At 49.4% G+C, this 24,835-nt stretch overlaps 2 protein-coding genes and 1 non-coding gene across 3 annotated transcripts; all 3 read right to left on the bottom strand.

Moving 5' to 3' along the window:
- Nucleotides 1-1,589: 1,589 nt before the first annotated feature.
- Nucleotides 1,590-11,564, bottom strand: ZKSCAN8 (zinc finger with KRAB and SCAN domains 8). The gene is made up of 6 exons (XM_056132538.1): nucleotides 11,462-11,564; nucleotides 8,976-9,443; nucleotides 7,967-8,090; nucleotides 5,049-5,140; nucleotides 4,412-4,535; nucleotides 1,590-2,665 (listed from the first exon to the last, which is right to left on the bottom strand). Exons 2-6 carry the CDS (start codon nucleotides 9,390-9,392, stop codon nucleotides 1,704-1,706), a joined length of 1,719 nt encoding a protein of 572 aa, XP_055988513.1. The 5' UTR covers nucleotides 9,393-9,443; nucleotides 11,462-11,564; the 3' UTR covers nucleotides 1,590-1,703.
- Nucleotides 11,565-13,028: 1,464 nt separating this feature from the next.
- TRNAQ-CUG (transfer RNA glutamine (anticodon CUG)) lies at nucleotides 13,029-13,100 on the bottom strand. Its single transcript has one exon. It is a non-coding gene; the product is annotated as a tRNA-Gln (tRNA).
- A 2,097-nt stretch (nucleotides 13,101-15,197) lies between these two features.
- On the bottom strand, nucleotides 15,198-22,624 carry ZSCAN16 (zinc finger and SCAN domain containing 16). Its single transcript, XM_056132546.1, has 4 exons — nucleotides 22,544-22,624; nucleotides 21,156-21,548; nucleotides 19,592-19,730; nucleotides 15,198-15,827 (listed from the first exon to the last, which is right to left on the bottom strand). Exons 2-4 carry the CDS (start codon nucleotides 21,540-21,542, stop codon nucleotides 15,223-15,225), a joined length of 1,131 nt encoding a protein of 376 aa, XP_055988521.1. The 5' UTR covers nucleotides 21,543-21,548; nucleotides 22,544-22,624; the 3' UTR covers nucleotides 15,198-15,222.
- Between the last annotated feature and the right edge of the window lie 2,211 nt (nucleotides 22,625-24,835).

Here is a 24,835-nt window from a genome sequence, read left to right as displayed (position 1 = left end):
ATCCCAGGCAATCCATGGCCCCAGAGCCAGGTGCAGTCCTGAGCACCGAGAGGTGTCAGACCCCTCAAAGTACTTGAGGGTTACTTTAAAAACATCAATCATAGAATCATCTCAGTGTGCGCCTCTGGGGACAGTCACAGTGTGAAGGCGTGCAACTGCTCTTGGAGTTCCTATAAAAATATACATTACATTCCTATGCCAGAATCAACTTCGCTTTTGAAAAGCCGATTTTGAAAAGAAGCAAATAGTTACACAGATCTAGGGTTGATAAATGGGCAGCCAAATCGTCAGACTGAGACGTGAGCCACCATGGTTTTCTTCTCTGCTGAATGATCGGATGCTTCGGAGAACAGCTGTGGTGTCTGCGGCAGTGACAGCAACGGCAGCATTCCTGGAGCACTGGCACGAGCTAGAAACGCCCAACCGCAAAACACAGCCCGCGGTTAGATAGGTAAACTGTGGTGGGTTACTGCAAGCCAGGCTCATCAGATGTGTCCTGGTACTTTGTAAGTCTCAAATATGAAATACGGGACCTGTGAGGCTGAGCTGAATCTTGGGTCTTAGCTGGATTACAAATGTAGTGGAGCAGAATTCGAAGGATGAGGAGGTGGAAGGTGAAGGACTGAGCAGATCATGACCGCGGGTACTACAGCTACCTGAGTGACTGGCAAGAAATGGATGGAGAACGCAAGTGAAGTGCTTAAGTCATCGATGGAGATGAGCAGACTGACAGACCGTTTAGACGGAGAGGAGGTTGAGGCTCAGGCCCAGAAACGGCAGGGCGTGGCGGTTCTTCGGAAGCATTCTAATGTCTCTAAGCACCCTGTATCCAATTCTTCACGTGTGATGCCTGACCCAGTGGAGACATCTACTATGCCAGTGTCCAGCTGGCTGGTGGAAAGGAGAGCCAGGAGGCACTGAAAGGCCTAAGCGTGTGACGGAGTGGCCAGGCCGAGTCTGTACTCTTTCTCTGCATCATTCCCACAGTCACCGTGAATACAGCCACTTTCTCTGCTGACGCAGCTTCTGGGAGGCTTCATAAGGAGGCTCAATGGCTCAGTGGGGTCAATGAAAGAGGTAAGTGGAGAAAAACGCAGGAGTGCTGTTGAAGATATAGCAGGATCAGGGATTGCCACAGACTCTAGTATTCAAGGGCAATGCACATTTCAGCGTCAACACCTTGTGTGTGAAAACTCCCTAGAACTAGGATCCCAGGAAGCTAAATCCAAGTATCTCACACAGAGTCTGCTCCAAACTCTACGGCAACTTCTAAGACAGGATCAGGAGCACATGCCCCGCCACGGAGGTAAACGGGAGATAACTCACAGGAGAGGGGGAGAAACAGGGAGAGAAGCCCCTCTCAGGTCTGCAGCGAGACTCACCGCGAATATGAACCCAAGTGCCCTGAGTCCCAGAGAGCAACGTGGTCTAAGGCTTTTTTAAACAGCAACAGGAGCGCTGCTCCCTCTACTCCACCTCACGAGACTCTTGGTAAGCACCTGCCTCAGGGCACCGGGCCTGAACTACCACCCACCTAGTCTAACTTTGCCCAGCTAGTCTAACTTGGCCTCTGAGGCTGACCATGACACTAGACAAGGTTGGAATGGCGATGATCTTTCTGCATTTTCACTTCACCGAAAAAGCCTTCTCACCGGCCTGCGCCGGGTGTTGAATAACGCCCAAGGACGGCCGAAGCTTCCCCCCTACACGACTATGGGTGCGGATTTCTCTCCACTATGGATTCTCTGATGTCGAATGAGACTGGACCTCTGAATAAAGGCTTTGCCACACTCTTTGCACTGATAGGGCTTCTCCCCCGTGTGAATCCTCAGGTGCTGAATGAGGCCGGTGTTGCCATTGAACGCTTTCCCACACTCTTTACATTTGTAAGGTCTTTCTCCCGTGTGGATTCGCTGATGCTCAATGAGGCCCGACTTCTGACTGAAGGCCCTCCCACACTCCGTGCATTTGTAAGGCTTCTCCCCGGTGTGGCTTCTCTGGTGGCCAATGAGGTGTGAGCTCCGCCTGAAGGTTTTCCCACACTCCTCGCACTCATAGGGCTTCTCCCCTGTGTGGATTCTCTGGTGGCCAATGAGGTGCGAGCTATGACTGAAGGCCTTCCCACACTCGCTACATTCATAGGGCCGCTCCCCACTGTGGATCCGCTGGTGCAGGATGAGGCCTGCGCTCTGGCTGAAGGCCTTCCCACACTGACTGCACTGGTACGGCTTCTCCCCGGTATGGATTCTCTGGTGCAGGATCAGGCCCGTGTTCTGGCTGAAGGCCTTCCCGCACTCCTTGCAGTGGTAACGCTTGACTTTGTTGTGAATATCCTGATGGGACAGCAGGGCCGACCTGTAACTGAAGGCTTTCCCGCACACACTGCACTGGTAGGGTTTCTCCCCAGTGTGGATTCTCCAGTGGCGGACAAGGCCTGAGCTCTGGGCAAAGGTTTTCCCACATTCGTCACATTTATGCCGTCTCTCCTGGGTGGGGTTTCCCCGCTGCCTCTCTGCTTTGCCCCGAAGGCCCGGGGCTTCTCCGTGCTCAAGACCCCCGACAAGATCCCCATTGCAGTTGGCAGCTGTCCCTCCAGGTGGCTGGATTCCGGTAGCTGTTGCCTGTTTCGACGTCATCTCCCTGTTCTCATTCCTGGTCTCACCACCTGAAATGAAAATGCAACAAGTAAAATAAATGGCAGCTCACTATCACTTCCTATTCTCAAGGTAAATGATCGAAGTAAAGGGAGGAGCACAACAGCCTCCACGAGGAAACCTGAAGCCTTTATGGGAACCGAGAGCAGGAGGAACATGGGAAGAATTCAAGTTCCAACTGGCCAGTTGATGACTGCCCTTATAGTAATACTGAATATAAGCACTATGCACTATCCTCCTGTTGTTCACTGATTTGCTCGAGCGGGCCCAGTAACGTCTCCATTGTGAGACTTGTTGTTACTGTGTTTGGCATACCGAATATGTCATGGGTAGCTTGCCAGGCTTTGCCGTGCGGGTGAGATGCTCTCGGTAGCTTGCTGGACTCTCCGAGAGGGGCGGAGGAATCGAACTCGGGTTGGTCAGGTCAGCCATGTCAGCCGCGTGCAAGGCAAACGCCCTACCACTGTGCTATCACTCCAGCCCGGAATAGATCTATAATCCCAAATATGAATAGATTAAACAAGATAGTCTGATGGGACTATAGTAGTTGCGTGGCCAGTCAGAGGTTGGGAAGGCCTCAGCCTTTCTGGCCCTATGTGCGTGACTACCTTTCAAGAAGTCCACTCAGCACAGATATGGTTGCCAGAGTCCCATCCCGCACATCTGTATTCCAGGTAGGAAAGAGAGATGAGAAAGTAGAGAGCATCTGAGCTGAGTCAGGCTCTTCCAGGAGCAATGCCAAAAGACATGCCCATCAGGTTTTATATTTCTCATTTTGGGCAGCTGTAAGATGTGATCAGCGTCTTAAGCATCTTAATATAAGTCTCCTTGTATTTATGAGGCCACAGTCAGTAGTGCTCACGGGGCCCAGGGCCACACTCCCAGCAACGCTCAGCCAGGCACTGCAGCATGATGATGTGGTTCTCTGGAGTCACCTGGGCCACAATAGTGGGATGGGGACAGCTCGGGGGACACTGTGGTGGCGGGACTCAGCCTCTTACACACGTTCTAGCAGGAGCTGTCTCCTTAGCCCGAGGGTTCATTCTAGAGCTTACGAAGTGTCAACACTGTATTTCTCCATGGGATACTGTGTTCATCCCATTTTGTAGTTCTTGGAATCAACTAGCAGTGCTCAGGGGTTACTCCCAGCTCTAAGTTTGAAGGACTATGTGGTGCTGGAAACTGAACCTGGGCCTCCAAAGCATGTGTCCTGCTTCTTCAGTTACTTCTCCAGTCCTTGGTACTAGTGTTTTACTATTATTTTAAATATTTTACATTGTTTTTATTTTTGGTTCTGGGGACACACTCGGTGATGCTTAGGCACTACTCCTGTCTCTGCACTCTGGAATCACTCTTGGTGGGCTCAGAGGACCATATGGGATACCAGGGATTGAACCTGGGTTGGTCATGTGCAAGGCAAATGCCTTACCTGCCGTACTATTTCTTTGGCCCAATTTTTAAAAATATTATCATTAAAAAAATTGTTTTTATTTTTTGGGCCAGCCAGACTTGGCTTTGCTCAGGGCTTACTACTGGGTCTTCCTCAGGGATCACCACTGGCAGGCTTGGGGGACCATCAGGGGTTCTGCCAATTGAATCTGGGTTGGCCCAATGCAAAGCAAGCAGTTAGCAGTTTAACCACTGGACTATTGCTCTGGTCCCTGGGTGCATGTGTTTAAAGTAGATGATGTTTTCCCGAGGGTTCACAGCTACCATACACATAAAAAAACAAATTAGAAAACCAGATCTGCACTTACCCAGGGAGAACATGTTTCTGTGATTCTCTGGTCTGCTGTCTCTGGTCAGAGACTTCTGTGGCGGATCAAGAAGCCATTCCTCTCGAATCAGGGACACAGCCATGTCTTCAATCTTCTCTAGAGTCTGGAAACAAGCAAGCAAACAAGCAAGACCCCATCTGGGGACCGGGTCTGTTCCACAGTGCTAACCCAGACTGTCAGCAAGGTTCACCAGTGTTGTTTTCAAAAGGGACCAAAAGTATTGGACCAAAAGGGAAAGCATTCCAGGGATCGGAGCAATAGTACAGCAGGGAAGGCACTTGAGGTGCACATGGCCAACAGGGGTTCAATCCCAGGCATCCCAGATGGCCCCCCGAGCCTCACCCGGAGTGATCCCTGAGTGCAGAGCCAGGAGTCAGTCCTAAGTACAGCTGCACGTGGCCCAAGAACAAAAAGAGTGGGGACATATTTTGTAAATGAAGCTGAATAGGTGGGAAGGGGAAAATACACCAGACTTTTAGTGGGAGAAAAATCTTTCTATACAGAAGAACGCGAGGCAAGTTCCCTAGTGACTACTGTCACTACTAGCCCATACCTGGGGCAAATGCCACCAGCACTGCCAAGCAGAGCTTAGGGAAGTCATGAGATTGCAACTCACTTGGAATCCTGCTGTAAGAAGTGTAGCTGTCACCTCCTGGTCTCCGGGAGTCCTTTTCTGGGGAGAGGTAGAACTCTGAGAAGCAGGAATGGCTGAGGAAGGAGAAAGGAGCTAGTGGATGGAACCAGCCCTGTCCCACGGTTCTCAGAGCCAGCACTGGCCCATTCTAAAGCTGTTGGCTCAAGCTTTTCAAATAAACAGGCCAGGTTTATTTGAAAATTCAAATCCTAAAGTCGACACGGTCACTTTCTTTTTTATATTTTTACATTTTTGTCTAATGAGCAAATTAAAGCTGACACTTTGGAAAAATTAGAGAAACTCTGACAAAACTATGACTTTGGGTTCTTTTTTATAAAAATCTGCTACAATGAAAACAAGTTATTATCCTCTTACTTTCCATGTCACCTGAAAAAATTATTTTCCAGAATATTTTTCTTCATTTATATTTTACTTTGGGCTGGAGCAATAGCACAGTGGGTAGGGTGTTTGCCTTGCATGTGGTCAACCCGGGTTCGATTCCTCCATTCCTCTCAGAGAGTCCGGCAAGCTACCGAGAGTATCCCTCCCGCATGGCAGGGCCTGGCAAGCTCCCCATGGCGTTTACTATATGCCAGAAACAGTAACAACAAGTCTCACAATGGAGACATTACTGGTGCCTACTCGAGCAAATTGATGAACAACGGGAGGACAGTGCTACAGTGCTACTGCATTAAGTTTAGCTATTTTTTTTTATTAGTGAAACACCATGAGGTACAGTTGTAGACTTACAGATTTTTGTGCTTGGGTTTCAGTTATACAATGATTAAATACCCATCCCTCTACCAGTGCCCATTTCCCACCACCACGGATCCCAATATCCCTCCCACCCCTCTTCCCCCCCCATCCCACCCTGCCTCTGGGGCAGGGCATTCCTTTTGTTCTCTCTCTCTTATTGGGTGTTGTGGTTTGCAAAAGAGGCATTGAGTGGCAACCGTGTTTGGTGTATAGTCTACTTTCAGCATGCTTCTCCCATCCTGGGAGGATCCTCCCAACACCCTTTATTTGGTGCTCCCTTCTCTATCTGAGCTCCCTTTTCCAAGCCATGGAGCAAACCTCCAAGCCATGGAGCAAACCTCCTGGTACTAATCTTGGCCACACTTGGGTGTTAGTCTCCTATTTTGTTACTTCATATTCCCCAGATGAATGCAATCTTTCCCTCTCTTTCTGACTCATTTCGCTTATCATGATACTTTCCAGGTAGTACCACTCGTATGTAAATTTCATGACTTCATCTTTTCTAACATGGTTTAGCTAACTTTTAATAAACCTTTTTTTTGGTCTAGTTTTATGAAAAAAAAAACTCAACTGGTTCAATTTAGAAAATTTGCACATAACATGCTGACACCTTAGGCTGAGTGCATAATTATGGTTGCCCAAAAAATACCCACACTTGGATATCCTGCTCAGTGTGGAGTTACACTTCAAAAACATAAAATTCAGGAGCTGGAAAGATAGCTGTATGGGCCAGTGCTTACATTTTTGCATGCAGGAGGCCCAGGTTCAGCCTGACATGGAATGGTCAGGTATCAAGCTGGGTGTAGCCAAGCACCACCAGATGTGGTCCAAAAAATCCACCACCACCACCACCACCACCACCACCACCACCACCACCACCAATGTACTGGTTTGCTAACAGAAGCGGCTTTACAATGGCCTCACTACTGCCAAACGTTCCATACATCCTGGTGTAGGAGTTCTTTAAGCCCCTAGCTCTGGGCGAGCTGGCCGTGACTGTAATATTCCTTCGCATCCTCCATCTACCCAAGAGTGGACTGCCCAGACCAGCAGGGTCCATGTGACTGCACTTGAGGGCTTCAGAGCTTTGGTCAATAATTACAGTCATGTGCTCACAACAATGTTTTGGTCAACAAGGGCAAATTTCACATATGACAGTGAGCCCGCTATGTGCAAGAAAGACTATGCTATTGGGTTTGTGTAAGCATCTTTTATAGAGCATGCATAAGACAAAAATACCCTGATGACTCATTTCTCAGTGAGCATTCCTATCACCGAGGAATTAAAAAAGACAATATCACTGAAAACATTTGTCTCTCTATTTTTGGGGGGAGGCCACACTGGGCAGTGCTCAGGGATCACTTCAGGCGGGCTCAGGGGACCTTACGGGATGGCAGAGATTGCACCTGGGTTAGTCACAGACAAGGAAACTTCCCTATTTGCTTCTAGCTCTGGTCCACATTTCTGTTTCTTTAGAAGAATTCATTTCTAGAGAACAAGCTACTGTCAACCTTGTAAGTGAAAAAACATGAAATGTGAGGCAAGTAGGAGGTAAAATGGGACTATCTTATAATACAGGCAAGCAAGTAAATTCTAAAAAAAGAAAAAGAAAAACGTCAAAAATTCATAGGAGTCAAGACAGTAACAATATAATAATTTTTCAATCTCCAGTAATAAAAAGGTAAATGGAGAGAAGGGAACACTTGCTATAGTAACTAATGTAGAAAAGATGATCAAAAAATATCATCACTGTAGTTAGCCAAATGATGGTCAAAGCAGTGTTGGGGTATATGGTGCCTGAGGAGTTTGCTTTGCATGTGGCTGGCCCAGGTTTTTCCCCTAACACATACTATGGTTCCCCAAGAGTGCCAGGAGTGATCCCTGAGTTGGGAGCCAGGAGGAAGTCCTGAGCATGGCTGGGTGTGGCCCAAAGGGGATACTGGGGAATGAATCCAGGTTGGCTGTGTGCAAGCCACATGCCTTACCCACTGTATTTTCTCCCCAGCCTCTCAAATTCCTGTTCTCTAGAAGATTTCAAAACCTCTCTGGATGTTCAAAGCCTACCGTCTTTCTTTTTCTCTCTCCCTCCCCACCCCTCAATTCCCTCTACCCTCTCTCCCCACCAATAAAATCTGACTCCTCACCTCTCCCTTGAGGCCCTCGGAGCATGGGAGATTCCTGCTGCGTCATGGCAGGCTGGTGCTGTGGCCCGTGAGGCTCTGGGCCCCCCTCCCACAGCATCCTGTGTCTGTGTGCCAGAGCTGGGACCTAGGAACAATGGGACAGTCGCAGGACCAGGAACACTCTGGGAAATAAAATGTACCCCATCAGAACGTATCTACAGGGACCCAGGCTTGGCAGGAAGAGAATCCCACTGACTTCCGAGGGGTGATTAGAACCTCAGGCGTGCTCTTCGGCACTCTGGAGAAAGGGCACTTTGCTGTCACTTCTCTACGGGAAAGGATTTCTCCTGACGCGGGCCTTGAGGCAAAAACCACCCATATCCTGTACTCTCAAGCGGGGGAAGAATGAGTTAAAGCCTTGACAAAGATGGAGTGAATAGTTCAGGGGTTAAAGGCACTCGCTTTGCATGCAGCTGACCTTGATTCACTGCCCAGCACTGCAGATGATCCACGGAGCACTGCCAGGAGTAAGCCGGGAGCATTGCCAGATGTGGTGACAACCCCACCCCGACTCTTCCCGGTGACAGAAAGAAACAGAGAGGCTGCGTTCTGGTCACAAATCTTACTCATGTAGGAGTGCTGTGGAAGTCATTTCAGTTCCCCATGCCTAACTTCCCATTTACTACCTCTGCGAGGTTACGGCCCATTAAAAGGCCCCCCAGTAACACTGGTGAGAATGAAACACCACTGACTGACCTGAAATGAAAGGACTTTATTCAAGGCATGGTTCCTTATATATTTCACTTAATAGTCATGGTTGCAGGAACCTATTAATGATGTTAAATAAGAATTTACGAAAGCTTATTTTTCCACAAATCTATAAGCAGATCTCTACACATAAAACCGTTTCTGTGCTACAATTAGTTCTACCTTCATGCTACAGGAACTGGTGCTCAGGAGTTCTGTTCCCTCCAAAGTGCCCAACGTCCCTCCCCGCATTTCCGGCCCTCTGCGCAACTCCGCTACTCACGGGCCGTCCTAGGACATCGATCTGCCGCTCCAAGTCTTCCAGCAGAGTCACCACCTCTTCTGCATTCTCCAGCTGGTGTTCAGTCACCAGTGACTGCAGCTCCCCGGGCAGGATGGTGAGGAACTGCTCCAGCACCAGCAGCTCCAGGATCTGCTCCTTGGTGTTCAAGTCTGGCCTCAGCCACTGGTGGCAAAGTGCCCGGAGCTGGATCAGCGCCTCCCGGGGCCCTGGTGTCTCCTGATAGCCCAGCTTCCTGAAGCGCAAGCGGAAGTGCTCTTGGCCAGGAGGGTTATTTTCATGCGGACCAGATTCCTGGTCCCATCCAGGATCTTCCTCTACTTTGACAATTACAAGGTCCTCTTCAGGGGCATGGCCTGGTGGGGAAGGGACCGAGGACTTTCTTGATTCTGAAGCCATTGAGCGCCAGGAAAGCTAAGGATGCCTGTTTCTACCACCTTCTTGAGAACCCTGGGGGAGGGGGAGGGGGAATGACAAAGGTTCCAATAATTGATTAAGACATTGCAATATGCTCCTTAGCACAGCGTGGCATTCACGGCTCTCATTGAAGCGCTAGTCTCCTTCCAGAAATTACTCCTTTCTGCCTTAGCCTTCTGTTATGTCAAACCAACTGGGAACAATCCCTTCCTATTTTTTCTGCCAGGGGATGTGAAATACGGTTAAACTATCTCAGGAAACCATGGAGACTGGGTGTCACTGAAATTCTGTGCTGAATCTCGGCTGCTCTCACCGCTGCTCATACAACTCACTCCTTACAGAGTTTGCTACCCAGCTGTTGAGTGGGCTTCTCCTTATCAACCTGTCCCTCCCTCTCAATAGGTAGGGCTCGAGTCCACATAATCTCGCTCAAGGTACTGTTAAGAACTATTCCAATACTGCCTCTTCTCCCTCTGACACTTATCATCCTGCCTCTGATTCAGATTCCTGTCTCAAGGATAACTTCAACACTGGATCTTATTTCAAGATCTAGAACTTTCTTTGAAGCACTTGCCCCTTATCCCAGGAAACATAGCTGCCCTGTCAGTACCTGTAACCCCAGAGTCTACAGCCTTGATGTTTATGCTTACGAATTTCCTTAAAGTATAGTGACAAATTCCTAAACAATAGGCCACCTTCCGTCTTATCATCAATCCTCATGAATCCTAACTACAAAGTATTTCAATGTTATGTGTTCACCATCCAAGAACTTTATATTGAAGCCTCAACAGTGAAATTGATGAAAGTCATCTAATTATCAGATGGACATATTTAAATCAAATCAGTCAAGTAGTTCCAGTTGCCCATCTCGATGACCTCCACTGGCTATTTTTCCATTTTAATAACTCCCTCTTCCAATGTCCATTTTTCTCAATAATGACCTGTAACTAACCAACCATAAAAACATACCACAAAATCTGTTAACTATGTTCCTTTCTTTCAAACAATTTTGCACACGCAGATATGTATTATGTATACAGACTGTTGTTCACATTCTTGGTTTTAGGGGGTGGGGTGATCTTGGAGCACTCAGGCTGGTGCTCCCACACACTCCTGCCCCCTGAACCATCGCCCAGGCCTTCTTACATCCTGGCTTTTAAGAATTTCCCCTCTGAGTCAGAGCAATGCACCAGCCTGAATGCTCCACGATCACCCCACCCCCCCAAAGTCAAGAATGTGATTTTGAATACGATTTGAATGCGAAATTTGAATGCGAAATTTGAATGCGATAATCAAGAATGTGATTTTGAATGCAAGTAGGGTGACTGTTTGGCTTGCACAAGGCCAGCACAGGGTTCAGTCCCTGGTACCCCATTTGGTCCCCTGAGCACTGCCAGTAGTGCTTTCTGCGGGGTAAGCCCTGAGTGTGTGGGCCGAAAACAAAACAAAACAAAAAATTAAAAAAAGGACAGGGCATGCGAGAGAACAGTTTATTGATACAGGAAGTTATTCCATCCTAAAGCTGATTGCTATCTCATAAATCCTGTAAAGACACAATTCGGCCGAAGTGGTTAAACACAAAACAAAACAAAACAAAACAAAACAGTTTCTGTCGGTCCAGTTATCCTGGGAACCGCTTGCATTCTCTCAATACGTTGCAAAAATCATCCTAAACTGCAAAACTAAGTTTCCGTGATCAACTGGGGGCTGGCTAATCACGGGACGCGCAGATACACCTTTTAACAAACTGCCTGCACCGTGACGGAAAATGCACAATCGCTCAATTCGAACAAAACCAAAATAACGCCTGCGGCCAGGGCCGGCCAAGAGGCGAGGCTGCGGGGCACGTCTCGAACCCAAGCCGGGGGAGAGGGACGCCCTGACCTCCCCCCTGGAAGGTCCCCTCGCCAGAAAGTCTGGGGACGCGGGGGGGTCTCGGGGCGCCCCCTGGGCCGCAGCAGCCCCCCCGCCCCCCGACCGGCCCTCGCCGCGGGCCGCTCTGGCCGCAAAGCGCGTCCCGTCCCCGCACCTGGCGCGCGAAGCTGACTCACCGCGAGTGTCCACAGCGGGGCCGGGCGGCTGCGATGCGCGGCCAGGTCCGGGCAGGGGCAGGGGCAGGGACAACGGGCCGCGGCGGGAACGGGCCGAGCCCCGCCAGCCCCAACTTCCAAGCCCGCCGAGGCACCACACGGGCCCAGGCGCATCTTGCCCCGAAGGCACTTCCGGGAGCTCTCTAGGAATCCTGGAGGTCTGAGCGCTCTATGGTCGGTGCTTGGAGGGGCCCGAGCACCGCGGGATCCCCCGACGCGGGTCTCCCCGAGGGTGGCGGCTCCGAGCTGGCGGCCACCACCGCCGCCGCAAGCTGCTGGGAGAGGATGACGGTTTCCCCCGCCGGTGCCAGCCGGAGGAGGAGCTGGGAAAGCGGTGGAAGTGGCACGCCTTTGGAGGATCCTCGACGTGGGAATTCACTGCGCTCGGTCTGCCCAGGGCAGGCCGGTTGCCCACAGCCACGGCCGGATTCTGCAGGAATTCCTTTTTTTTTTTTTTTTTTTTTTTTGCTTTTTTTGGGTCACACCTGGCAATGCACAGGGGTTACTCCTGGCTCAGCACTCAGGAATCACCCCTGGCGGTGCTCAGGGGATCATATGGGATGCTGGGAATCGACCCCGGGTTGGTCTGGTTGGTCGCGTGCAAGGCAAACGCCCTACCCGCTGTGCAATTGCTCCAGCCCCCAGGAATTCCTCTTAACTCGACTTCCGTTTTCTAAAATAACTTTTTGAGTGTTACTTCATAGAGCACACTCAAGTGTCTATCCAAGACTGAGTACTTTTCATGTCCTTAAAAAAAAAATATTGGGGGCAGATAAACAGTAGAGCAGGTAAGGCACTTGTCTTTCATTCAGCTGACCTGGATTCAGTGCAAGGCACCTCAAAGTCCCCTGAGTACCTGATGTGGCCCCCAAACCATGCAAACAATTGAAAAGATTTGGTTCGGCCAGGAATAAGCAGTGAGCACAACTGGTGTCCCTGCACCCTAAAAGGTTCAGAGCCATAAAGATAAAAGAGTGGTTAAGGCACTTGTCTTGCATGCAATTGTGGCTGCAACAGTGGTTTGAATTCTGACACCTCAATTTGTTCCCCAGCACTGTCAGGTGTGGCCCTTCCATCCCCCCCTCAAAATACTTGGTTCAGTGGCCAGAATATCAAAGCACCAAGTGGATGCTTTTCATGCAAGAGGCCTAGGTTTGATTACTGGCACTATTTGGTTCCCCAAGCACTGTTAGATATGTCTCTCCCAAAACAACGAAACAAAAACACTTTGCTCAGATGTTGAAATATTGTGCAGATGAGTCATAAAGAACAAGTATGAGGGGCCAGAGAAATAGTACAGTGGGTAAGTTGCTTGCCTTGTATGCGGATGACCCAGGTTTGATCCCCAGCACCTCATATGGTCCCCTGAGCATCACCGGGAATGATTTCTGAGTGCAGAGCCAGGAGTAAGCCCTGAGCACTACCAGAAGGGCCCAAAAAACAGAAAAGAAAAAAAAAAAGAATAAGTATGGGTATGAAACCTGAGGTTTTAATTTTTTTTTTGTACCATATCCAGTATGCTCCGTGCAGGTTCCACCGAGATTTGAACTCGGATTGCTGGATTCAGAGTCCAGAGTGCTAACCATTACACCATGGAACCGCCATAGCACAGCGGGTAGGGCGTCTGCCTTGCACGCAGCCAACATGGCCGACCCGAGTTCGATTCCTCCGCCCCTCTCGGAGAGCCCGGCAAGCTACCGAGAGTATTCGATATGCCAGACACAGTAACAACAAAGTCTCCAATGGAGACGTTACTGGGCCCGCTCGAGCAAATCGATGATCAACGGGAGGGCCTCTACCTCTACCTTATCCAGTATGCTCAAGGGGGTTATTCCTAGCTCTGCACTCGGGAATCTCTCCTGGAAGTGCTCAGGGGACCATATGGAACTTAAGGGATTGGATTTGGGTTGGCCTCCTGCAAGGCAAGTGCCTTTCCCACTGTACTATTTCTTTGGCCCAGGTTTTAATTTTTTTGTTTCAGTTAATGTAAATATTCAAAGTAAACATTTCTTGGTTGGAGAATTATGTTCAAAAGACTCTAAAGTGACATTCCACCACTGCTGATAATCTATGGCTCATCTCTGCTCAGCTTCAGAGACTCATGATTAAATTTCAAAAGAGATCAACTAGCTGCAAAACTAGTCCCTGACTGAAAACTCTGGGTAATCTGGGGAGGGTGTGGACCAAGTCCCTGCCCTGCCAAAGCCTGGGGAGCTGCACTCACACCCCAACAGCTGCCACCATGCCTACAGCTGACTGTATTGCCTCACAGCTGAGCTCTGCAAAGATGCTAAACTGCTGAAAATTTCAGGTACACCGGGTTTTTTTTTTCTTTTTTTTTTTTTTTGCTGAGAACGCCAGGCCTTCTCCAAGTGGAGGTGGGCCACTTCCCCAAGCCCATACTTCCAGAAGTCTTGGCAGCCACACCCATATTCCATCACCCCCACCAAGTAAGCTTACTTAAATACTAAGCCCAGTTAAAATATTTCTCTCCACATTTGACACCCCCAAAGTCTACAATACTAATATCCCAGTAGAAGCACACCAGATTGAATGGGATTGTAATGTAGGAGCCAACTAAGCTCAATTAACAAAAACATTAACACAGAAGGCTCAACTAGCACCAACAACTTAGTAAATCCTCAGGCAAGGGCTTGCTGTCCCCATGATGAGTTATAACAATTTCCACAAATTTTCTTTTTACCGAACTATTTTTTGATAATTCCGTTAGCAATTTAGTGGTCACTGTCACTGTCCTCCGTTGTTCATCGATTTGCTCGAGCGGGCCCAGTAACATTGTGAGATTTGTTATTGTGTTTGGCATATCGAATACATCCCGGGTAGCTTGCCAGGCTCTGCCGTGCGGGTGAGATACTCTGGGTAGCTTGCCGGGCTCTCTGAGAGGGCGGAGGAATCGAACTCGGGTTGGCCATGTTGGCTGCGTGCAAGGCAAACACCCTACCGCTGTGCTATCACTCCAGCCCAATTTAGTGGTAACAAACAATATAAAATTATTTGGGGTCTGCTAGAGGGGCAGGCTTGCAGGGTGGCTGGGAAAATGGGGATGGTGGTGGAGGAAAGGCCACAGTGGTGGTGAGGTTGGGGTGGGAATAATGAATGCCTGCAACAAACAACAACTTTGCAAACTATGGTGTTTTAAATATTTTAACTGGGCTTAGTATTTAAGTAAGCTTACATGGTGGGGGTGATGGAAAATGGGTGTGGCTGCCAAGACTTCTGGAAGTATGGGCTTGGGGAAGTGGCCCACCTCCACTTGGAGAAGGCCTGGAGTTCTCAGCCAAAAAATGAACAACTTTGCAAACTATGGTGTTTAAATAAAGTGGAATAAAAAATCCCCCAAAGACTCTGAAGTTCAGGTTAGAGGCGGGCATGAGAGTGGACCCTGAGACAAAGGCAGAGGAAGTTGGAACATTGACTGCAAGAGAGCCAATCATTAGCAGCATTGGAAATCATGATGCCGCAAAGAATATTTTTTAAAAAAAATAGCTCAGTTGACTTTTATGGTACTATGAGGAATGATTTAAATCACGTTTGTGCCCAGGGAAGATAACACAGAGCGCTGGTGAGCATGCAGCACCGGGGGCCCAGCCCAGCACCATTTGGTGTGACCCCAAAATCCAAAAGGAACAAAAACAAAACCCCGCGAAGGTAAGTTCTGTGAAGGTCAATCCTGTGATAGTTCCTCAGGCCCGCGCGACGGGTCAGTAGAACTGATTGGCCGTGTGGATTCTCTGGTGTCTAATCAGGGCCGAGCTCACTCGGAAGGGCCGCCCGCACTCATCACACTCGTAGGGCTTCTCGCCCGTGTGGATTCTCTGGTGCCGGATCAGGCCCGAGCTGACGCGGAAGGGCCGCCCACACTCGTGGCACTCGTAGGGCTTCTCCCCGGTGTGGATTCGCTGGTGCTGAACCAGCCCCGTGCGCCCGCTGAACTCTCGCCCACAGTCTTTGCATTTGTAGGGTTTCACGCCACTGTGTACCCGCTGGTGGCCGATGAGGTGGCAGCGCTGGATGAAGGACTTCCCACACTCGTGGCACTTGTAGGGCTTCTCGCCCGTGTGGGTTCTCCGGTGCTTACTGAGGTCTGAGCTGTGGCCAAAACTCTTGCCACAGTCCTCGCACGTGTAGCGTCTTTTGCCTCTCGGTGGCCACTTTCCTCTGCCGTCACTTTCTGCAGCTTCTCTGGATTCGGGGTGCGGAGGGAGGTCTTCGCTCAGCCTCCCGTTCAGCTCCCCGAGGGATTCCAAGTCTTTGGGCCTGTCTTCCTTCTGGAACGGCTCTTCATTCTTCGTCCTGGTTTTCGCACCTGTCACAAACAGCAGGTCCATGATTAGGTTCCAGAATCAAAAAGCCCATGGAGCCTGAGCGATAGTGCAGTGGGTAGGGCATTTGCCTTACACGTGGCTGACCAGGGTTCGATCCCCAGCACCCCATATGGTCCACCAAGCACCGCCAGGAATAATTCCTGAGTGCAGAGCTAGGAGTAAACCTTGAGCATCACTGGGTGTGACCCCAAAAAACAAAACCAGAATCAAAAAGTCCAGGGGAGAAAAATGCCATGTTACAAACTTATTAAAAAACAAAGTCAAATAGCACTGCACTGTCCTCCCATTGTTCATGCGAGTGGGCACCAGTAACATCTCTTTTGTGAGAGTTGTTGTTACTGTGTTTGGCATATTGAATACATCATGGGTAGCTTGCCAGGCTTTGCCATGCAGGCGTGTGATATTCTCGGTAGCTTGCTGGGCTCTCTGAGATGGGCGGAGAAATCAAACCGGGGTCGGCCCGGGCCAGCCGCATGCAAGGCAAACACCCTATCCACTGTGCTATTGCTCCAGCTCAAAGTCAAATATAGTACAGAATTTAGATATCTGCTATCATTGAAACACAGTGACATGATAGGCAAGAAATGAACAAGTCAGTCAAGGTGATACTTTATTTGCATATATTATTTGCATATATTTTATTTGCATATAAATACTTTATTTGCATATATTATTTGCAAAGAGATGAAGAAGAGAGAAAAAAGGCAAACAGGGACTACGGAGAGGACATGGAAAGTTAAGAGGGAAATTAGGGGCGAGAGATGGTGAGGGAGGTGACAGTGTGTGGCTAGGGGCCAGGAGCAGTAGGTGTAGGCCCATGTCACATGCTGCGGGCAGTCATGCTGGCCCCTGAGGTGTTGGTGCTAAAGTGGGAGCAGACTCAGGTGTGCAACTGGAAAAGATAATGGGATTTCGGACCTGAGAGCATTAGAGTGAGTAGGACTCTTGAGGAGGAAAGTATGCATGAAATAAATAAGCTGCAAGCAGAGAGAGAGCTCATAAATCAGGAAAAAGATAAGCAGGAGGGCCAGAGGGATAGGATCGCTGGTAATGCACTTGCCTTTCATGTAGCTGACATAGTTCATGACATAGTTCGATTCCCAGCACCACACAGAGTGCTCTGAGCATCACCAGGAGTGGTCCCTGAGCTCAGCACCAGAAGTAAGTCCTGAGCACAGCTGGGTGTGACCTCCCCCAAATAAATGGTAAGGTAAGGTAAAGACCCTCCCGGTGATCGTCGATTTGCTCGAGCGGGCCCAGTAACGTCTCCATTGGAGACTTTGTTGTTACTGTGTCTGGCGTATCGAATACTCTCGGTAGCTTGCCGGGCTCTCCAAGAGGGGCGGAGGAATCGAACTCGGGTCGGCCATGTTGGCTGCATGTAAGGCGAATGCCCTACCCGCTGTGCTATCACTCCAGTCCAATAAATTAATTTTTTTTTTTTTGCTTTTTGGGTCACACCCAGCGATGCACAGGGGTTACTCCTGGCTCTGTACTCAGGAGTTACTCCTGGCGGTGCTCAGGGGACCATATGGGATGCTGGGAATCGAACCGGGGTCGGCCATGTGCAAGGCAAACGCCCTACCCGCTGCGCTATCTCTCCAGCCCAAAACAATTTTTTAATTAAAAGAAAAAGAAAGATAAATAGGAAATGGTAGTGCCCAGGATTTGATCCCTGGTACCACATGATCTTCCAACACTGTTGGGAATGACTCAAGAGCACACGCTAGGAGTATCCCCAAGAACAGTTAGGCATGACCCCACTCCCCAAACAAAAAGACTAATTTCGGAGCTGGAGCAATAACACAGCGGTGGGGCATTTGCCTTCTACGTGGCTGACCTGGGTTCGATTCCCAGCATCCCATATGTTCCCCTGAGCACCGCTAGGAGTAATTCCTGAGTGTATAAGCCAGGAGTAACCCCTGTGCATTGCTGGGTGTGATCCAAAAAGCACACACACACACACACACACACACACACAAAGACTAATTTCGTGAGGTTGAAAAGATTTAATTCTAAGAATTGGCATTTTAAACAAGATACTGTTTATATGATTCAGAGACCCTACTTTGAGAATGACTTTTTTTTTATATCAAAAGAGGTAGTACAGCGGGTAAAGTGTATGTCTTGGATATACAGACCCAGGTTCATTTGTGGCACCACATATGGTTCCCCACTGAACTCCACCAGGAGTGAGCACAGAGCGGAGTAAGTTCTGGACATTATTGGGCACGGCACCCCCACACCAAAAAACAAAACAAAACAAAACAAAACTAAAACCCCAAACCCCAAAACCCAAAAAACAACAATAACAAAAAACCTAAACCCCCAAATCAGGCTGGAGTGACAGTACAGCGGATAAGGTGTTTGCCTTGCATGCAGCTGGCCAGGATTTGATCCTCAGCATCCCATATGGTCCTCTGAGCACCACCAGGAGTAATTCCTGAGTGCAGAGCCAGGAGTAACACAAAAAGAAAAAAACAAAACAAACAAACAACAACAAAAACAAATCAAAATCCAAATCAAAATAAACAAAAATATCAAACTCAGCACTTACTGTTCTTAGAATGTGTTATGCCCTCACATTTTTGGGGGCTACACTGGATTATGTTCAAGGCTCGTTCCTGGCTCTGCACTCAGGGACCACTCCTGGCAGGGTTTGGGACCATACGGAGTACCACAGATCGAACCGTGGTGCAACCCAGCAAGTGCCCTACCCACTGTACTATCTCTCTGGCCTTGCACTTAAAAAAAATTCCATTATTCTCTCAACCTGGAATGGTCACCTTTTCCAGTTCTCATCCATATGACCATCCAAAGATGAAGATTTAGGAAAAAGCATCCTCAGTGCAGCAGTCCTACTCAGACCCTTTTGCCAGCCTCCCATAGGACAGCTTTCCTTCACTGCAACTGCTCATAGCTCAAAGAGAAGAATATGTCTTGCAGGCAGCAATGTACCTGGGAGCCAGCTTTCTGCTGTCTCTGAGCTCAGGTATCACTCCTAGCAGACCGGGTTCTCTGAGCTCAGGGATCACTCCTAGCAGACCGGGTTCATATGGGCTGCTGTCGCTCCAGCCTGATGGATGTCCTTTCAAGACGAGAGCAGGAATGGCAAGGACAGAAGACAGCAAACCTACAGGCCGAGGGGAGAGGCGTCCGCAGAAATCAATACTGCCAGCACCTTCATCTCACTTTTAACCCTCCAGAAGTGTGAGAACATAAACTTCTGCTGCTTAAGCCACCCAAACTCTAGGCAGTCCTAGTAGACTCATTGAGTCAAATTCTCCTGTTCAAAAGGGAGAGGGAAAGGAATTTGGAACCAAAAGCATCAGATAGCAACAGAGAAGAGTATAAGCTATCACTAATTTGAATGTGCATTTATAGCCCATTGCTCACCCCTTGGGCCAAATGGTAGCTTTTTAGTCTAATGGAAAACCAAAATTCTTTCTGTAATGGAGCAAGGATAGAAAGGGGTGGAGAATCTTCCAGTGAGGTGGTGGTCAAGCAGGAACACTTGAAATCAAGAATGAAAGGAGGCTGGAATGATAGTACAACAGGGAGGGTGTTGACCTTGCACGTGACTGATCTGAGTTCGATCCTGGCATCCCATATGGTCCCCTGAGCACCACCAGGAGTATTTCCTGAGTGCAGAGCCAGGAGGAACCCCTGAGCGGCCCAAAAAGCCGAAAAAAGAACAAAAGGAAAGGAACCGGCTCTCTCCTCACGCACGTCCACTGCTCCTTACCGTCCCTCAGGGGTTTCCCATATTCCTGCTCCTGCTGGATCTTGCTGGGATGAAGCTGAACTGAGAGGGACTCGGGAAGTCTTCTTGAGACCGTCAACTTGTCCAGGAGTGTCTCCCGTTTTTCTGAACTGGCTGAAACCTGGGAACAAGAGGGCATGAGTAAGCTGGTAAAGGAGATTTGGTAGAACAGAAACATTTGAGAGACAAATCAAAAGAGGCATCTGCAAGAGACTCAGGAAAGGGGACACTCTTTATTCAACTGCAAACAGCAGTTGTGGAGGTGAGTCAGGCTAATTCTGACTGTTCAGGACACTGGCTCAAAAGCCACTCTCTGCTGCAGCAATCTGCAGAAGTTCAGAATCACACAGGCCTTGGGACTCACAAGGGCCATTTTTCTGGTGGGGAGTCACACCCAAGCAGTGCTCCAGGCTTTCTCCTAGATCTGGGCTCAGGGATCACTCCTGGCAGGGTTCAGGGGATGGAACCAGGTCAGCTGCATGCAAGGCGAGTGACAGCTTCTATACTATTGCTCTGGCCCCTAGAAGGTACTTTTAAAATCATCCAGGCCCACTGACCCACATAGGAGCATTTCTTGGTGAACTGTAATTTCCAGTAAGATTACAACTAGCAAATGTGGCTTCTGCACACGCGAGATGTGACTAGGATAAACTGAGATTAAACAAAGTGTAAAAATATACAATAAATTTTAAAATCACATGGAAAAAACCCACCTCATTTTTATATTGTTTGCCTAACAGTATAGGTTGAATTAAATAACATTTTATTTGTTTTGATTTTTAACATGTGGCCATTAGGGTCAGAGATAGTTCAGGGGTTAAGGCTCATGCCTTGCAATTCTACCAATTCCAGCACCACCTCTGAGCACAAAGCCAGGAACATCCCCTGAACACGGTCTGAGGTGACTCAAGCCCCCTTCTCCCTGCCGCCAAATGAATCACCGTGGCTATTAAAAATCTTCAGTTACACAGGATCCAGCTCATTTCTTTTGATTTCTTTAATCGAGTCACCATGAGATATAGTTATAAAGATTTCATGTTTGAGTTTCAGTCATACAATCAAATACCCATCCCTCCACCAGTGCACATTTCCCACCACCAATGTCTCCGGTATCCCCCCTCCCCATCCAAGCCCTCCCTCTGCCCATACTCTCTCTCTCTCCTTTTGGTCCAGCCCATTTCTGGTGGGCCAGTGCTATTCTGTAATATCCACAGCAGCACCCTGAAAGCAAACTCCAACAGTCCTGTACCAGGTAGCCCCCATTTTCTTTACAGGGAGCTCAAAATGGTAGAGAATTCTTTGTGTTTCTCTGAGACCTACTTGCCTTCCTGTAACTTGTCACTGATCCCAACTTTTCAAACTGGCAGGATCAATCTAGTGCTTCTGTTTACATAGCCACACTTGGCTGAGCACTGGCTGTGAGGCTCCTCCCCAGGCTGCCTGTCCTTCTCTGCGGGAGCACTAAACACCTCCCTGTGTCCTTTCGTTGCCCTTTGCTGGGTCTCCATCCCCCCACCAAAGCTGACTGTCCCTGTCGCCATCCCACCTGCTTTGTTGGCACATCCAGTTCCCTTTCCCGGCTCTCCAGCACAGCCACGGCCTCCTCTCCAGTCTCCGGGTGCTGCGCCCGCACCCATGCTTGCAGGTCCCTCGGGAGAATGCTCAGGAACTGTTCCAGCACCAGGCGGTCTAAGATCTGCTCCTTGGTGTGGCATTCTGGCCGCAGCCACCGGCGACACAGCTCCCCAAGCTGGGTAAGTGCTTCCCGGGGGCCAGGTGCGTCCTGATAGCAGAGCCCCCTAAAGTGCTGCCTGCACAGTTCCCTCCTGTGAGCACCGTCCTGGTGTGAGGTGGAGTCGGGTTCCCAGCAGTGCTCTTCCACCTTAACTCTCCCCAGGTCCGTCTCCGGCTCAGGCTTCAGGGGTGCGGTCATTCTGTGCTGTGGACAGATTAATTCTCAGTGTGAGACTGATACGGGGAGAATCTCTTAGACACCGAGACCAAATTCACAGGGAAACGCCCCAAATTGCTGTGAACATACACATGTGCATGAAGGCAAGCCAACAGGATCGGAAAAAAGTGTTGGGAGACGGTAAGAAAAAACATCGCTAACACCACACATTCGAAACTGATCTCTCCTGTGCCATTTATTTATTTATTTAGGTTTTTGGGCCACCCCTGGCAGTACTCAGGGATTATTCTGGGCTGGAGCAATAGCACAGTGATAGGGCGTTTGCCTTACACCCTGCCGACCCAGGTTCGGTTCCTCCGCCCCTCTCGGAGAGCCTGGCAAGCTACCGAGAGTATCTCGCTGGCATGGCAGAGCCTGGCAAGCTCCCCATGACGTATTCGATATGCCAAACACTGTAACGACAAGTCTCACAATGGAGATGTTACTGGCCCGATTGAGCAACTCGATGAACAACAGGAGGACAGTGCTACAGGGAACTCAGGGTTCACTCCTGGCAGGCTCTGGGGAGCATACGGGATGCCAGGCAAGATGGAAGCCGGGTAGGCCGCGTGCAAGGCAAATGCCCTGGTGGGTGTCCCAACGCTCCTGGCCCCTCTGCGGTGCGGTGGAGAGCAAAGCTGGTTACCCAGGAGCTAGAGCCTCGTCTGTCAAAATCTCCTGGTGCAGATGTGTACATTAAATGAGCTCTGGCAGCTGCCATCCGGAAGCCCTGAGCAAACTCCAGGTACGCTAAGGGCGTGAAAAGATGCCCTTCACGCCACATCTCCGGGGATGGGGTACCGGCGTGGGGAGGCCGGCGAGAGGGGAGACACGGGTCGAGCGGGCAGCGCCGCTTCAGCCCGCGTCCCCTTCACTTGGTCCAAATCCTGTGTGGTAGGAGCCGGGCAGCGCTGGGCAGGCGTGCTGCTGACCCTCTGGGGACTGCCCGCGCCCCCCCAGCAACCGGGAGTCCGGCTACTCACCTCGCACTAGGCGTGGAACAGGTGTGACAGATGCGTTCTTAAGGCGGCCCCAACAAAGCTGGGCTGCAACGGACCAATCAGCGCCCGGCGTTCCGGGCCGCTCTAGGAAGCGTCGCCTCGGTGGCAGCGGCGGGACTTCTCGCCTCCCCTCTAGCCCGTGGAGGACTGAGCGCCCTTGTTGGGTGAGCCGCGGTCCCGCTAAGTGGGACTGGGATGCCTTTTTTCTTGGTTTTAGGGCCACACCTGGCTCTGGGGCACTCCCCATATGGTGACTCCTCCTGGCTGTGCTTGGAGGACCATATGCGGGGCCGGGGTCGGACCAATTGCTGGCAAGCGCCTTATCCCACCAGCAGCTCTTTTTGAAAGGTCCCCCCTCCCCCCCAAGACGCTTTGTAGGCTGGAGCACAGGACACAGGGATTGGGTGGCATCCCTGGCAGTGATGGTCCCCAAGCATCTTCTGTGCACTGCCAGGTGTAACCTAGCTCACCTCCCCCGCCCCCAACAAATAAGAGCCCTCAACCCGATAACGCTATCTAATGATGCATCTGCAAAAGGATTGATATTTAAAAAGCATAAATGGTCTCTAGCTTTGCCAGCGTTTGGTGCGCCACATCTAATGTCCCACAGTGTTGTGTGCATGTACAGAATTACAGTTTAGCCTCGCGCCACCCCAACATAGTAACATCTCTGCACCTTGTTTTATTTACTCCTAGGACTGGTTGTTGGCTGTTGAGATTGTATATAAAGGGTTCCCGCTATTGCAGGTGTTTTGATTTAAAAAAATTTTGCCACACCCCGCGGTGCTCAGGGTCTACTCCTGGATCTTCGCTCAGGATCACTTTCGGCGATGCTCTGGGGTGCTGCATATCAAAGCCAGTGGACTGCGCTGCATGCAACCCCCCTGAGCGCTGTACTATTGTTCCGGCCCCTCTAGTGTGTGTTCTTTTGAAGAAATAAAGCTATATAGTGCCCAATTGCTTATAAGTGCTATAAATTAGGGTGTTGTTTCCAGTCTCTTGCAAAGACTGCTGAGATAAAGTACTGCAAACACATTTCTCATGTGCAACGATCTACCACCTAGTACACATTCATAGGAATATCATTACCGGCTCCCAGAATATTGGCATTTGTCCTTTTGTTAGTGCCAAATTACTAATCAGAGAACCTGATGGCTGATTTTTGTTTACAGTTGTCAGATAATGCTGTAAAATGATTTCATTTTTGCCAACTAGATGAGTGAGAAATGCTTTAAGGTCTCCCTCCCTCCCTCCCTCCCCTTCCTTCCTTCCTTCCTTCCTTCCTTCCTTCCTTCCTTCCTTCTTTCTTTCTTTCTCTCTCTCTCTTTCCCCACCTCCCTTATTCCCTACACAAATACTGACTTAGGATTCCACCACCATTCTGGAAACTATGTGATACTCTTGGGCATGTGCATGTGTGCCTATGTGGTATGTACATCTGTCATAGCAGAAAGACAACAGTGGAGTTTCCAGTGAGAATTAAGTAATGCAATTTAAAATAGGGTCATCACCACGAACCTCATTAGGAAAATGACATTTGAACAGAGATGCGTGAGCAAACTATCAGGGGTAAGATAAATTTAGGGAGAGTACCAAAAAGGACCAGTGTGTTTGAAATATTCCAAGTACACAAAAAAGAAAAAAAAATCATTCCAGGTATGGAAAGGAAGTTTGGGGCCCAATAGTACAGAGGGTATGGCACTTGCCTTGCATGTGGCCAACCCACATTCTATCCCTGGCATCTCAGGATTCCTGAGCCCCATCAGGAGTGATCCCTGAGGAGTAAGTTCTAAGCACCACTCAAATACCTGCCCCTTCTCCCCCAAATGGGACGATCTGTAAGCACTGCTTCGGCTATTTCACTCCCCACTCCTGGCCTTAGCTGACCTTCTCTTGTGGAGAGTAGTTAATTAGGGACGGTGATTAATCTCTTTAGTTGAATATTCTTCCCCTCCTCACCCCTACTACTGCAGTCATGCTAATTCCCCAAGAGTACCTTTCCCCCTATTTCAACTTCCCCAAACTCTGCTCTTTCAGTAAAAGAGGGCCAGAGTGACAGTACAGAGAGTTACGGAGTTTGTCTTGGATGTAGCTGATCTGATCCCTGAGTGCAACACCATGAGTAATCCCTGAGCACTGAAAACAAAACAGTCAATGAAGAGTCACAACTCAGGCTCAAATACCTCCTGCCCACAAACGCCTCTCATATACAAAACAGCAGGCCCGAGAACAAGAGGAAAAAAGAAGACACAGTGATCTTTCCTTCATCGCAGT

This window comes from Sorex fumeus, unplaced genomic scaffold (assembly GCF_029834395.1).
Source record: "Sorex fumeus unplaced genomic scaffold, SorFum_2.1 ptg000094l, whole genome shotgun sequence".
Lineage (NCBI taxonomy): Eukaryota > Metazoa > Chordata > Mammalia > Eulipotyphla > Soricidae > Sorex > Sorex fumeus.
The sequence above is the reverse complement of the archived record's forward strand: the minus strand, read 5'-3'. Positions and strand labels throughout refer to the sequence as shown.